A 15,921-nucleotide genomic window follows, 5' to 3' on the forward strand; every position below is an offset into this window, starting at 1 on the left:
ACCCAAGATATGCAAACTGAATCAAAATCTGAATTGTTCTTTATATTTTTACAGCAACCCTATTATAAGTAGATATACTATTACTCTCTTACTAAGTTAAGTTTAAATAAATGCCACAACCCTTCCTTCCAAAAAAATACTAGTATGTGAAAAAAAATAGATCTCATAGGGTCCTGATACCAAGTTCTGTGCTTTCTGTAATACTGGACTCTGATAAACGTAAATCTTGAGAAGTTATTTCCTCTCCAATATTATTATTTATGCCAGTTAAACATCAATCTTGTTAATATTACTTAGTAAAAGTGAAAGTGAAGTTGTTCAGTTGTGTCCAACCCTGTGCGACCCCATAGGTTGTAGCCTACCAGGTTCCGCCATCCATGGGATTTTCCAGGCAAGAATACTGGAGTGGTTTGCCATTTCCTTCTCCAGGAGATCTTCCCGACCCAGGGACTGAACCTGGGTCTCCCGCATTGTAGGCAGACGCTTTACTGTCTGAGCCACTAGGGAAGTCAATATTACTTAACAGAGTTCTATATAAAAAGAAACCAGCATCAACTGCCACTAAGGATATTACCCTTGATCACTGTAATGAGGTTTCACAAGCACGAAGTACAGTGGACACAGCTAATCTAAACACTAAAACTTGCACATGCACTTACTTTGATACTTCAACTTTTAGTTCCATTTCACTCTTCTCTAACTCTAGAATGTGTTGCCTGTCAGCGTCGCTTACTGTCTTGCTCACACTATCAGCTAATTCATCTCTTAACATCTGTTCCACTTTCTGAGCCTCCAAATTGATTCTGGTAAGCTGGGAAAATAGCAAAAGATGTTCAGAAACATTAGCTTTTGGTGAAGTTTTCCTTTTGATATACCTTTAAGCATCCTGCAGTCCTCTTTATTTTAGTCCAGATACTAATTTGGGCGTCAAATATTAAGAATACATTGAAGATGATAAGGAGAGAAAAAGCCAGGAACAAATTAGGAAAACTCTGGTTATATGGCAGCCCACCAAGTCATTTATATTGGTCAACTTACAATCTAGTAAGATATGAATCTCTGATACTCTTAATTTACTTAAAATGCTTGTTATATTTTACTTCAATTATATCATCTGTAAATAAATAGTTAATATTAATAAAATCTTAATATATTATTTAATGACTCAGTTAAAACAAACAAAATAACATGAATGACCTGAAAAATTCACTAATTCTCAAGGAAGAGTGCTACTTCATCATAAACTGTTGAATATTTGCAGAATATTGCCAGCCAATTTAATAATTTTGACCATATCAAAAAAGTCTAGTCTAAAACTTTCTGTTAGAATGAAGTGCCTGAGAGGAGAGATTATTGTCTTTCTTATTTTGAGCTATAACTCCAGTTCCCACACAGTATCTGGCATGTTATAGGCACTCGGAAATAATAACTGTTAAATGAATGGATGACAATGGAAGGAAATTCCATTATTAAGCAAATAACATCGTTTTGCACATTAAATCTAAATTTTGTAATGCTGGTAAGAAATAAGAATCACAGAAATAGATGGTTTCTTTTTAAACATTTCAGATATAAAGCTACATTATTTATCCATCACATGAAACACAAGCACTGCATTAATACGCGGTTTCAGAGTTACAAACAAACCTCTTCCAATAATACAATGGCTGCCATGAAATTCTTTACTCTCTAACTGCATGATAAAAATTATAATATCAAACCTCAGCAAATTTGGTTTCCAATTCAAAATTGCGTTCTTCCATTTGCTGTAGTGAAGTCTTCACATGTTCGTACATTTTTTGAGAATGTTCAGCCCGCTGCCTTTCATTTAATTCCTTCATCTCCAGCATAGTGATTTTTTTTGAAATAGAAACAATCTCACTGTTGGTTACAGATTTCTTTGCCTTATCCATGTTAGATTCATTTCCTAAATGCAACAATATGTTGGTAAATCTCAGGCTCTTCTTATCAAACTGTTATCCCCAATACTTTAGACATCATATAAGGAGGCAATATGGTTCTGTGGAAAACACATGAGCCTTCTGAATTATGACAGACCTGGACACTAGTCGTAGCTCTGTTACATCTTGTCTGTATGCTGCCTACCCCATTTAATCTCTCCGGAACTTCCATGTTTCATCAATCAAATGATCATAAAAATTATTCTTCATAGGATGAGAGGCATATCGTGCTTTACTTTATTGAGCTTTGCAGATAACTGCATTTTTTTTCTCTTTGTTTTTAAATTGAAGGTATGTGGCGACAGGCCTGAGCTGAGTAAGTCCACTGGTGCTATTTTTCCAATACCGTTTGCTCTCTTTGTGTTTCTGTGTCACTATGGTAATTCTCACAATATTTCACCCTTTTCCATTACTAGTATATTTGTTATATGATCCGTGATCAGTGGTCTTTGATGCTACTACTATGACAAACTGAAGGTTCAGATGATGGCTAGCATTTTTTAGCACTAAAGTATTTTAGCATTAAGGTATGCCACATTATTTGTTTATATATAATACGATTGCACACCTAATACACTATAGTATAATGTAAACATAACTTTTATAGGCACTGGGAAACCAAAAAATTTCTGTGACTCATTTATTGCAGTATTTGTTTTGCTGCTGCTGCTGCTAAGTCGCTTCAGTCGTGTCCGACTCTGTGCGACCCCATAGACGGCAGCCCACCAGACTCCCCCGTCCCTGGAGTTCTCCAGGCAAGAACACTGGAATGGGTTGCCATTTCCTTCTCCAATGCATGAAAGTAAAAAGTGAAAGTGAAGTCGCTCAGTCGTGTCTGACTCAGCGACCCCATGGACTGCAGCCTACCAGGCCCCTCCATCCATGGGATTTTCCAGGCAAGAGTACTGGAGTGGGTTGCCTTTGTTTTGCTGTGCTGGTCTAGACCTGAACTTGCAGTATGTCCAAGGTATGCCTGTACAGAAGTAACAATGTAAAAGACATAGTGTAGGAGGCTTCACAAATAGGAAGTCAAAAAAGGGCAAATAAATACATTTTGTTAACTGAGACATACATTGCATAAGAAGAAATACAGTGAAGTAACACTACTGTGTGAATGCAAGTTCAATGACTTTACTTTTAAAGTCTTAAAGACTAAAAAAGTAAAAGCTGAAGCCATGTGATTTAGGGATTTCACTGAATATCTTCTTTAACCCTGAATATTATTTGGCTTTTTTATAAATCCAATGGGCTTCCCAGGTGGCGCTAGTGGCAAAGACACTGTCTGCCAATGCAGAAGATGAAAGAGATGAGGGTTTGATCCCTGGGTTGGGAAGATCCCTTGGAGGAAATGACAACCCACTCTAGTATTCTTGCCTGAAGAATCCCATTATTTTATTATTATCTTTAAATATTTATTTATTTGTTTGGCTGGAGAAGGCAATGGTACCCCACTCCAGTGCTGTGCCTGGAAAATCCCATGGATGGAGGAGCCTGGTAGGCTGCAGTCCATGGGGTCACTAAGAGTCAGACACAACTGAGTGACTTCAGTTTCACTTTTCACTTTCATGCACCCACTCTAGTGTTCTTGCCTGGAGAATCCCAGGGATGGAGGAGCCCGGTGGGCTGCCGTCTATGGGGTCGCACAGAGTTGGACACGACTGAAGGGACTTAGCAGCAGCAGCAGGTCTCAGTTACCACAGACAGATCTTCAATCTTTGTTGCAGAATGTGTTGTGGCATAAGAACTCCCTGACCAGGGATCGAACCCAGACCCCCTGTGGTAGGAGTACAAAATCTTGATCACTGGACCACCCTTAAATAATTTGTTTTATTTAATTTTATAAGTTATTACACCCTCATCTCATATATGCAGTTGTATAGCTTATCTTTGGACACAAAAGTTTGTGGTTAAATGCAAACAAAAAAAACACCCCAATTTACAATGAAAAGGTATCATGTAGTCATTTTTTAAGAAGAGAAAATGAATATTTCTGTTATGCATAACATACATGCTCCAGGAAAAAGACAAAATTTGGTAGAGAGCCTTATTTTTAGTGTCAATTATTCATTATGTCCAGGGAAGTCAATTATTTTAAGGAACTGTGCAGTGATTAATTTTGTCTTTTACAATAATGCCTTCCTCCTATCTTTCTAGCTTTACAAGCTTGAGTTCTATAACTGAGTTTGCTCAAAAGTACATAAATTTTTTTGAAACCAAGCAAACTGTTTTGGTGTCTACATCAGTTTTAAGAAGTACTTCATTTTGTCCTGTGTGTATCTTCAAAATAGTATATGATTTTAGAATAGTTGCTGCAGGCAGTGATCAAATAACTAATAGTAACATTACTGAAAAGCTAAATTTGTTAGGAAAACATTATGGAACCAGTTCGGCAACTAAGCACCACGAAGGACAGAAAAACAGTTGCAGTAAATATAAATATACAAAGAACTTAAAACCCCTTTCCATTTTCTCTTGTGCTAAACTGATAGTGAAGAGACACTCCTGTATTTGGAGTGTCCTAGGGAGAGTAACAGCCAACACCAATCAATTCCTGCATGAAAAAAAGTAATAAAGTGACACTTATAAACAAAGAGATAAGGAAGGGCAACAGGAAATAAAAGCTTTTAAAACTTCAGTGATATAAAGTCATGTATCAGAGAGATTAAAGTATTTGAAATTAAGGAATTTCTATAAGGAATTCAGCACTTATTAAAAAGACACTGGACAGGATGAACAAAAGAGCTTACTGAAACTATATATAATATTATTTTCTCTTAGTTAAAATTTCATCTTTTTTCATTTAAGAGTAAGATGAAAGTCAATTCACTTTTACTGTCTTAATGAATTAAAATCACATTTCTAAAAGTAGCTTATCTTAGACTTCCTAATGTCAAGCCTCTCTAAACTACGTCTCAGTTAACAATTTAACAGTAACACAAACCTTGAAAAACATTAGAGCTCCAAGGTATAGAAAACAAACAAATTAAAAGAAACACCTTACACAAAGGAGCAAATCTATCTGGAAAGCATAAAGCATAATGCTAGTAAGAAAATATAACTTAAATCTCATGAACTAAGAAAACCATTTGAAAAACGAATACGGAAAATCTTAGCAGAAGCCACACAGAATTTAATACCCTTTGAGACAATAATATCTCTGTTAGATACACATGAAAATATCGACTGCAGCAATAAATAAGCAATAACAAAACTTACAAGTGGGTGATTTAACCCTCAAACACAGTAATTTATGGCATGAATATTTATAAGCATAATGAATAAAAAATGAAATATTTTATATCACTAAATAAATATAGCATACAATGTTTATTATAATTTTAAGTATATAAAATATATAAACATGTATTAGGTAATACAAAATTGATATAGTAGTGAAACTATGAGCAACATGTTCAAGGTCATCTTTTAATTTAAAAATATCAAATGATATATTGCTAATATAACTACACACAGTGAAAGAGCTCATTACACTATCATTAAAATACAGATATTTCAAAATTATCATCTGCATTAATTCTTAAATGGTTCAATATACCTAATGTTAACTCATAAATTTTAGCACATATGATTAGAAATAAATCCAATAACTAAAAACCAAATCTTGGTAGAGATTAGTACAACACAGTATTCATCAACTGCCTGCTAAATTAAACAGTTAGGCAGAAACTTCATTTTTTATCAAACAACTTCCTTTTTATCTATCTGGTATAGAAAGAGAACTTTAAATGAAAAAAAATATTCACTATTAGATCTTAATTATTTTATATTATCAGAGTCATAATACTTACCTAATTTAGTTTCTTGTTCCCAGGCTTGTTCAATAGTGTGAAGCTTTTCTTTAGTAATCTCCAGTTCTTTACTGATAGACTCCATTTGTTCTTTTAGGGATACATTTTCACACTAAATAAAATAGCAACATCACTGAGAAAATACCCTGTAATTCAGACTAATACCACAGAATTGACATTGTCTTAACTACATAATAATCTCCTAAAGCTCACCATCTTTTTTTTTTTTAACAAAAGTAGAAGTTTCCCTATATGTAATACAAATATAGACATACACATGTATGTATGTTGTATAAACACACATATAAAATATTATTTTAAAATAATCATCAAAGTCTTATATATCCAGTATATAAAACTGTATACTTGTATATCCTGTATATCCTAACCTTCTGAGTACTAGCTTATGCCATGTTGTCATGTTCACTTCTGGCCAACAGGGATACTCAATAGTTTCACAATCTTCCCTTAAGGAAGGGAAGGGCATCGTCAGATTCCTGTTCAGAATGACCATTCCGGTGGCAACAATTAGGATGTAACATTGAGATAAGGGTATGGACATGGAACAACAGACAGGTTCCAAATCGGGAAAGGAGTACGTCAAGCCTGTATGTTGTCACCCTGCTTATATGCAGAGTACATCATGAGAAATGCTGGACTGGATGAAGCACAAGCTGGAATCAAGACTGCTGGGAGAAATATCAATAACCTCAGATATGCAGATCCACACTTATGGTAGAAAGTGAAGAGGAACTAAAAAGCCTCTTGATGAAAGTGAAAGAGGAGAGTGAAAAAGTTGGCTGAAAACTCAACATTCAGAAAACTAAGATCGTGGCATCTGGTCCCATCACTTCATGGCAAATAGATGGGAAAACAATGGAAACTGTGAGAGACTTTATTTTCTTGGGCTCCAAAATCACTGCAGATGGTGACTGCAGCCATGAAATTAAAAGACACTTGCTCCTTGGAAGAAAAGTCATGACCAACCTAGACAGCCTATTAAAAAGCAGAGACATTACTTTGCCAACAAAAGTTTGTCTAGTCAAAGCTTTGGTTTTTTCAGTGGTCATGTATGGATGTAAGAGTTGGACTATACAGAAAGCTGAGCACTAAAGAATTGATGCTTTTGAACTGTGGTGTTGGAGCAGACTTTTGAGAGTCCCTTGGACTGCAAGGAGATCCAACCAGTTCATCCTAAAGGAAATCGGTCCTGAATATTCATTGGAAGGACTGATGCTGAAGCTGAAACTCCAATACTTTGGCCACCTGATGCGAAGAACTGACTCACTGGAAAAGACCTTGATGCTAGGAATGATTGAAGGTGGGAGGAGAAGGGGATGACAGAGGATGAGATGGTTGGATGGCAACACTGACTTGATGGACATGAATCTGAGTAAGCTCCGGGAGTTCGTGATACAGGGTAGCCTGGCATGCTGCAGTCCATGTGGTTGGAAAGAGTTGGACATGACTGCGTGACTGAACTGAACTGAATTGTTACCACAATAACAAGAGTAGAGAATAAAACTAAGACATGCCCAGTAGAGAGGGACATATGTTCAGAATTATAACTGAAATACAGGAAGTAAAGAAGAGAAAGGGATATACTACAAATAGAAAAAATTTTAAGGTTTGAGTAGAAATGAAAAATGTTATCTGAGAAAATAAATTTTAAAAGTTAAAAATTACTCATTTGACATGTTATCTGCAGGAGATTTCATATCTATAATTTTTTAATGTTAGAGAAGACAACAGACATAAAAGGAAAACTGAGATTATTATCACACCTAAATATGTAGAACTTTTTACAAAATTAATATAATCATCTCTCTTCAACACAAATAATAAGTAAACTGATCATGATTATTTCTAGTTAATACTGATAAATAATGACTCAGATAATTGAGTCATTATAAAAGACTGAAAGCAGGAGAAAAAATAAAAGATTGAAGGCAGGAGGAGAAGAGGACAACAGAGGTCAAGATGGTTGGGTGGCATCACTGACCCAATGGACATGAGTTTGAGCAAGCTCCAGGAGATGGTGAAGGGCAGGAAAGCCTGGCATGCTGCAGTCCATGGGGTCACAAAGAGTTAGACATGACTGAACAACTGAACAACAAAAACAAATTGTGTAGGAGCCACTGAAAGGTATTCAGAAAATTTTCTTGAATATGTCCCCCTAAGCAAGTTAGAACTTTCCAACCAAAAGACTTAGATCTCATTCTACTTCAATGAGAGTATCATAAAAGAAAATGAACCAAAAGACAGTTTCTTACTTTTGATGAAGAAGAGAAACAAAAACAGGAGCTTAATGTAAAACATATGAAGATCAAGTGGCTAGAAGAGAATTATAAAGGGTCTTGGGTCCTATTCATGAAAGTGAAAGTGTTAGTCGCTCAGTCCTGTCCAACTCTATGCAACCCCATGGACTGTAGCCCACCAGGCTCCTCTATCCAGGGAATTCTCCAAGAATCCTGGGAGTGGGTAGCCATTCCCTTTTTGAGATCTTCTCAACCCAGGGATCAAACCCAGATCTCTTGCAATGCAGGCAGATTCTTTACCATCTGAGTCACCAGGATTATTTCATAGACTCCGTGAATTAAACCAAGATACTCCATGTCACTCTTCTTTCTTTGGACAGTAAGAAAGGCTACGGATTTGCAGAGGTCACCCATGGTCCAGGAGGAGCGATTTATGCTTTTCTATTGTCTGCTACATCCATCCCCAAAAACTATGGGCCATGAGGGAATCAGAGATCAGGGTAAGAGAAAGTGGTGGATGCTTAGTAACGCTTTCTCTTTTGATTACATCATCCTATATGTTTCATGTTCTTTTTTCTAAGTGCCTGGCTTAAGAGGTCTGATTCAGCTAAATTATGCAAATGGGCTACAGAAGATGACCTGGAAGAAGCTGTCCAGAAATTACTCTGTACCTACAGATATCACCCTCCACACACACACAAAAAGGCTAATATCACAAGGTTTAAGGATCACATCAACTTACCTCTAGGTGTTCCAAGTTATTTGTTCTTTGAACAAGCATATTATCTTTTTGCAAGATATCTCTGTACTTAGCAGTCAGTTCATTGTATTGTCTATTGGCCAATTCTAGTTCCGACAGAGAGACACTATTATCTACAACTTTTTGCAGTGCAGCAATCTTGAAAACGGCCATTTCCTATGTAAACAGAGATACACTGAATTGAAGTGTTGTATTTTTTTCTGGTAAAGCACTAGCAACTTTTGAGATAATACAGCTTAAAGCAAAACAGATTTCAGAATCATTAAAAAAATTAGATGTATCCTGTATGAAAACATATTGCAATAATTATTAATTACTTTCATATTAAGAAATGATATTTGGACATTGAAAATTTTAACAAAAATAAAATGAATTCTTTTATAACTCCTGTTATATTTAAATGAAATTCAGTTAATTTGAGAAAACTGTATATACAGCAGCAAGAAAGCATATCACTTAGAATATATCTTTGGATGGCTTTTTAAAATTTTATAAGATAAAAAAATCTTGTCTTTTGAAAACTGAAAGGCAAAACTTGCATCCCTGAAGGTAACGTTTACAGTTTAGCTATTTCTGCTTTTTTAATTTTTGGCTGTGCTGGGTCTCTGTTGCTGCGCAGGGCTTTTCTCTAGTTGTATCAAGCAGGCGCTGCTCTCTATTTGTGGTGTGTAGGCTTCTCACTACGGCAGCTTCTCTCGTTGCAGATCACGGGCACCAAGACGTGTGGGTTTCAGATATCGTGGTTCCCAGGCTCCAGATCACAGGCTCAACAGCTGTGGCACACAGGCTCAGCTGCTCCACAGTAAGCGGGATCTTCCCAGATCAGGGATCAAAACATGTCTCCTGCACTGGCAGGCAGACTCTTTACCACTGAGCGACCAGGGAAGTCCCTATTTCTGACTATTTATAATTAAACAAACTCACTATAAAATTAAAAGAAAATCTTTTGTTCACAGAAAAGAAACATTATATAGGGAGAAAAAACTTCTTTGAATCATAGCTATCTATAATAAATAATATCAAAGTCTAATTTACTTGGTTCATCTTCAACTCTTTAGCTACAGAGCTATAAAAGTCACTATTTAAAGACATCGTATTAACACCAAAAAGAAATGTCTGAAGAGAAAACTAAATTTATGACATGAGAAAAGATAAAGAATTCATGAGTTCCCTGGTGGTCCAGTGTTAGGACTTAGCACTTTCACTGTGGTGGCCTGAGTTAAATCCCTGGTCAGGAAACTAAGATCCAGCAAGTCAAGTGGCAGAGCCAAAAATTAAAAAGAAAAAAAGTAAAAAAACCCAAAAAATTATTTATGGTTATAATTCATTCTGAAATAGAATAATGAGGGGGAAATATTTGTAATAGTACTTCAGATCTCATTTTGAAAACTTCTCTATATAAATAAGTATCCCCTATTCTACCTTACCCTTGGGATTCAGTTTCACTTTTGCTATGTGGTGAGGAAGACCATGTTTCCCATCTTTAAAAATAACCTCCCCTCTTTCTTTTCAGCTTTCAAAGCATTGCAAAAACAAACAAAAATTTAGGCTGAAGAGGAAGAAAATTCCATTTCTTTCTTCCTTCTATCTCAAATACTAGCCATATTTGTAATACTCCAAGAAAAACATTCTACAAAATATAACACAAAAATAAGAACATTTTATATTGTAGACAGGTTTAATAGCATGACAATCTCACTCATTATTACGTTTAAAAGGAGATGGCAAGGAACTCAAGTAACATTTTAATTTTACTTTGAATTCTTTGGTTTACATTGTTGTTGTTTAGTCACTAAGTCGTGTCCAAGGCTTTTGCTACTCCACGGACTGGAGCCCACCAGGCTCCTCTGTCCATGAGATTTTGCACAAGAATACTGGGTTGGGATGCCATTTCTTTCTCCAGGGGCTCTTCCCGACCCAGGGATTGAACCCACGTTTCTTGCACTTCAGGTGGATTCTTTACCACTGAGTCACCAGGGAAGATTTACATGCTCCTATATAAATTCAGACGGAGAAGGCAATGGCAAGCCACTCCAGTACTCTTGTCTAGAAAATCCCATGGATGGAGGAGCCTGGTAGGCTGCAGTCCATGGGGTCGCTAAGGGTCGGACACGACTGGGCGACTTCACTTTCACTTTCACACACTGGAGAAGGAAATAGCAACCCACTCCAGTGTTCTTGCCTAGAGAATCCCAGGGAAGGGGGAGCCTGGTGGGCTTCCGTCTATGGGGTCACACAGAGTCGGACACGACTGAAGTGACTTAGCAGCAGCATATAAATTCAGACACGTCAAATGAATATATGCATACTTAAATAAGCTATAAGATCAGATGTAAAGCAAGATGTAGAATGATACATATGGCATGCAATTTTTTGTGTCTTTGCTAACACTTGCAAAGGAAACAGAGGGATTTTCAGTTACCTACACGGGATAAAGGGCTTCCCAGGTGGCTCAGTGGTAAAGAACCCACCTGCCAATGCAGGAAACGCAGGTTCAATCCCTGGGTTGGGAAGATTTCCCTGGAGCAGAAAATGGTAACTCATTCCAATATTCTTGCCTGGGAAATCCCACGCAAGATTTCAGAGGAGCCTGGCAGGCTACAGTCCATGGGGTCACAAGAGTTGGAGACAACTTAGCCACTAAACAACAACAACAACAACAACAGAGGCCAACGGGAGGAATATAATGGAAGCAAAAAGTACAAGGACAGAAGTAAGATTCCTCTGATGACTTCTTTTGTGTAAAGATTTTATGTATTCAAAGTTATCCCTGAATTGAAAACAAATGTAAAATAAATGAGCCTAACCACAGCAAATATATATCATAACCACACAAAGGTGAATTACTTCACATCACTATAGAATATGTTATTTTGAAGACACATCCTTAGTGAGAGATATTATAAAGACAATAAGAACTGTAAAGAAACTTTAAACTACATCTGACAGCAGGAACCAAACTTCAAGATAACCAAAGAGCTTCGGCTTATGAGGAAAAGCTGTGTATTTTATAAAAGAATATCTGCTAATAAATGAAAAGTACATAATAAAGTAAAAAAAAAATCATGAATTTTGCAACTCCTGATGAAATAACTGGGCCAGGCAACAATTACCAATGGATGTTAAAACCATTAGAGAACTGATAAAGAACTGATTATTTGCATGGTATCAAAACATTACCAAAGAGTTAATTAACTAAATCACTTAAAAATAGAGATATATGGCTGTCTCCCCCTTAACACAGTTATCAATCATGAAACATGGGACTACCAGACATTCCATCTCTTGAATGATACGTTATAAACTATTACTTATAAAGTAAAAGTATTCTTGTCAAAAATGTTTCCCTGAATATAGCCACAGCTTCAAAGTTAACTTCTAGTAAATATAATGGTTCAGTTCAGTTCAGTCGCTCAGTTGTGTCCGACTATTTGCAACCCCATGAATCACAGCACGCCAGGCCTCCCTGTCCATCACCAACTCCTGGAGTTCACTCAAACTCATGTCCAGGGTCGGTGATGCCATCTAGCCATCTCATTCTCTGTCGTCCCCTGCTCCTCCTGCCCCCCAATCCCAATCCAATTTGTTAGAGGAACAAATAAAATTATGACAGAATATAATTAAATATTCAATAGTTTTCAGAGGGGGAGAAGAAAAGGGAGAGATTCTATAATAAAAAGATTTAGGATATGAAACATCCAAGGACAATGCGGAGTCCTTGACTGGATCCAGGGACAACTAAGGAAATGTGGATGTGGTCTGCACATTTGACAATATATAAAGTACTGTTGTCAATTTTGTTAAGTATGATAAAGTTACTGTGGTTATGTAAACAGAAAAAGACTTTTTTTTTTAGAGATGCGTACTAAAATACTAACGGGAAAAATGTCTACAATTAAAATACTCTTACAAAAAACAGATGGAGCCATTATGGTCAAATGTTAATAACTATTGACTATTAATCCAGGTGATAGTTATTCATCATACTATCCTTCTTGTCTGAAAACTTTCAGAGTTGAAAAAAATCAGACATACCTTAAAACGTTGCAAACGTCCAATTTTTTCACCAACTTCAGCCTCCATTGACATCAATTCGTTCTTCTGTTTCCCATTTTCTTTTCTAAGCTGTCTCTCCATTTCTACCAAAGTAGTATATTGCCTGATGAGTGACTTTTCATTCACCTGTAAGACTGTGATCTTTCTACTATTTTCTGCAAGTGTTTTTTTCATTTCATCTGAATCCATCTGAAGAGCACTGAGCAAATTCTGCACAAAGTCACATTTACATTACTGGTTGTATTATTCACACTATCTTAGTGTGAAAAATAATGCATATTGATTTAAAAGTGCTTTACTTACGTTATATTCTTTTACTTTTATAGCATCTTGTTGGATGCGATCCTCAAGTCTTGTCTTCTCCTCTTTCATTGTTTCAGATTCTGTTTTCCAGTTCTCCTTTTCACTAAAAAGAATTTTAAAAAAAGCAATATAGTAAATCTATAGGAAGAGGTAACTTTAGATAATGGAAATTTAGTTACCATAAAACAAGAGAAGTTATAACTAATCAACATATGATAACATAAGTTAAAATCCCATTTGGAAGGGTTAATCCTGGAAGTTATTATTATTGTTTAATAAATTGAAGGTAAAGGAATTATTTTATCAAATTATTTAAACTACAAATTACTACTCTATAACTATTACAATATAATGATAATGGATCTTGTAAACGTCTTATTAAAAGCAGAAGATAATTAAGAAAATAATCAATATTCCAAACTTAGTCTGGATATCAAGTCTTGGTATTCTGACCCTATTCTTAAATTTGAGTGTTAAATAATCATGAAATATTTAGAATCCATACAAAGTGAGACATCATTAGACTTAAAGAAAGTGTATAAGATATTGTTGCCTACCCAGACCTCCTATCTGGTTGGCATAAACCACTTATGCTGTCAGCACTGAATGGCTAAAACAATGGACATCTGACTTGGACAGCTCATTTACTATTCTGGCTAATGAGATCTAACTCTGCTGGAGGCCTCCAGAAAAGATTTTATAAATAAAAACGAAGAATTATGTGAAAAGAAAACATCCCTCTTCTTCAATGGACATGGTTCCATCTTCCTTGAACTACTAACTCCTGCACCATCATAGGAGATAATATGACATACACTAGAAGATTCCCAAACATGACCTACCCTATAATTAGCTTTGGCTTTCTTGTTGGATTAAATGATAATCACTCTTAGTGTTTAAACAACCCTTGATCAGATATTCTAATTATTACTAAAGATATTAGTCCATTAGTACAGATGTGATGGCAGAGATAAGAAGAATCAGGCTAGTTCTCTGTGAAAACACATGAATAATGATGATGGTGATGAAAAAGAACTACTAACTGCTGACACGAACTGTTCCTATGTGCCATAATATTCACAAAATACTCAGATTCGGGCATTTTCACATAATTAAGTTATTAAGTTAATAATAACTCTATTAAAAAGTATTACTATCACAGAATTTTATGGACAAGGAACTAAAACACAAAGCAGAGGTGAAGAGGCAAGAGGAAAAAGGAAAAGAAAATATCTAAATATTTTTTGTTAGTTAACTTTAATAAGAATACGCTACATTTATATTTATAAAGTTTTGCTAACACCTATACCTTAGGTATTCTTTATATAATAAGCTTTGTTGATGACGAATTACTGCAAATTTTCTGTTATAGTCTTCAAGAGAATCTTCTAAATTCTTTAACTTATTTTCTTTATATTCTAGTTCCTAAAAATTGGTTTAGAAATGAGAATGAAAAAAGCATCAGGATATATTTTAAATATGAAAGTATTAACTCATATTCTGACAAGATTATAGAAAAATATATAAAAGATAATAGACAACAAATCCATAAGCAGCCCAGATCATTTCTATGACTATTTTAAACATCTTATGGCATAAGGAATGAGATAATATGTGCAAAAGAGAAGTGCTATGAAACAGATAAGATTATTCTCATCATATATTTATAATAGTTACAGTAACCATACAAATGATCAGATGCAGTGGTTACACACTTGCCTCTAGCCACTCAGCCCCACATACCCTTTAGTGAACATATGCATTCATACCTTCACTCAAATTGTCCTCTCCAATTATTTAATTTTGAAGATGAAGAAACTTGAGACTCAGAAAGATCAAGTAACTTATTTAACATTAAAAAAACTCATTAGTACTAGGCTTGGTAACCATTTTCTGAGACAGACGTATGCCAAGCTTGGTGCCAGGTGCCTTACATATTTGCAGATCTAACACCTGCAGTCAGGTCTCGCTGACTCTAAAGACTTTGCTATTTCCAGCACTCTATGCTGCCTTAGGGTTGGGAGTTCAAGTATTGTTTTGCCACTTTGAACAGGTTTTCGGATTTTTAATCAGTGTTTGCTACTCTACCACAACGCTTTCTGTGTGGTTTTTTTTTGTGTGTGTTTTTACATAAAGATGAAAAAATAATGAATCATCACAAGTAACATGACAAGGCTATACTGTCACTGCTTACTGACAGTGTTCCTGAAGTAAAGAAGAATAAATTCAGGAAGAGTGTTAAAATCAGAAATTTAATAATAATGATACAACATGAATTATAAAGTAATGATCCAATAAACAGTTCAATTCTAATACTAAAGGATTAAGTAATGTAATTTACAAATACAAGCATTTGATAAGCATAACTGAGGTATATTCACAAGTGAATTACTTAGGAAAGGGAAACAGCAGTGCTTACAATCAAAAACTTATTTTCATTGATTCTGAACACATTTTTGTAATTATATTTGCAAAGTAAGTGATTTTATGGATATTCACACAAACTTCAAATGAAAAAATGAAAAGCAACTCTCATTAGGCCATTCATGATGACTATAACATAGAGAGCAAAGCTGACAGACGAATACAGGGCAAGCAGTATCCTGTCTCATTTGCTAATGGATTAACTAACACCTTACAGGGCAAAGGGAAGAAAGAAAGAAAAGACAATTTTAAGACAGTTTTTCTTAAAAGTTTTTCCTGTCGTTAACACACAAAAGAGGAACAATTCTAATCATTACACAAAAAGCTGTGTCAGACTTTATTCATTTGAA

General features: G+C 35.4%; 1 protein-coding gene across 5 annotated transcripts in view; it reads right to left on the reverse strand.

The window, feature by feature from the left end:
• The window catches only part of CEP290 (centrosomal protein 290), a 90,202-nt gene that overhangs the window by 44,608 nt on the left and 29,673 nt on the right, over positions 1–15,921 (reverse strand). For all 5 annotated transcript variants that reach the window (XM_088836840.1, XM_088836839.1, XM_088836842.1 and 2 more), the window contains 7 exons: positions 14,457–14,572; positions 13,148–13,250; positions 12,824–13,054; positions 8,771–8,944; positions 5,771–5,882; positions 1,722–1,927; positions 660–811 (listed from right to left, as the gene is read on the reverse strand). In XM_088836840.1, the coding sequence (XP_088692966.1) occupies positions 660–811; positions 1,722–1,927; positions 5,771–5,882; positions 8,771–8,944; positions 12,824–13,054; positions 13,148–13,250; positions 14,457–14,572 (1,094 nt within the window). The remainder of the gene's footprint in view (positions 1–659; positions 812–1,721; positions 1,928–5,770; positions 5,883–8,770; positions 8,945–12,823; positions 13,055–13,147; positions 13,251–14,456; positions 14,573–15,921) is intronic.

Source organism: Moschus berezovskii, chromosome 6 (assembly GCF_049115385.1).
Source record: "Moschus berezovskii isolate FMDL1 chromosome 6, NW_MosBer_1.0, whole genome shotgun sequence".
NCBI classification, from domain to species: Eukaryota; Metazoa; Chordata; class Mammalia; order Artiodactyla; family Moschidae; genus Moschus; species Moschus berezovskii.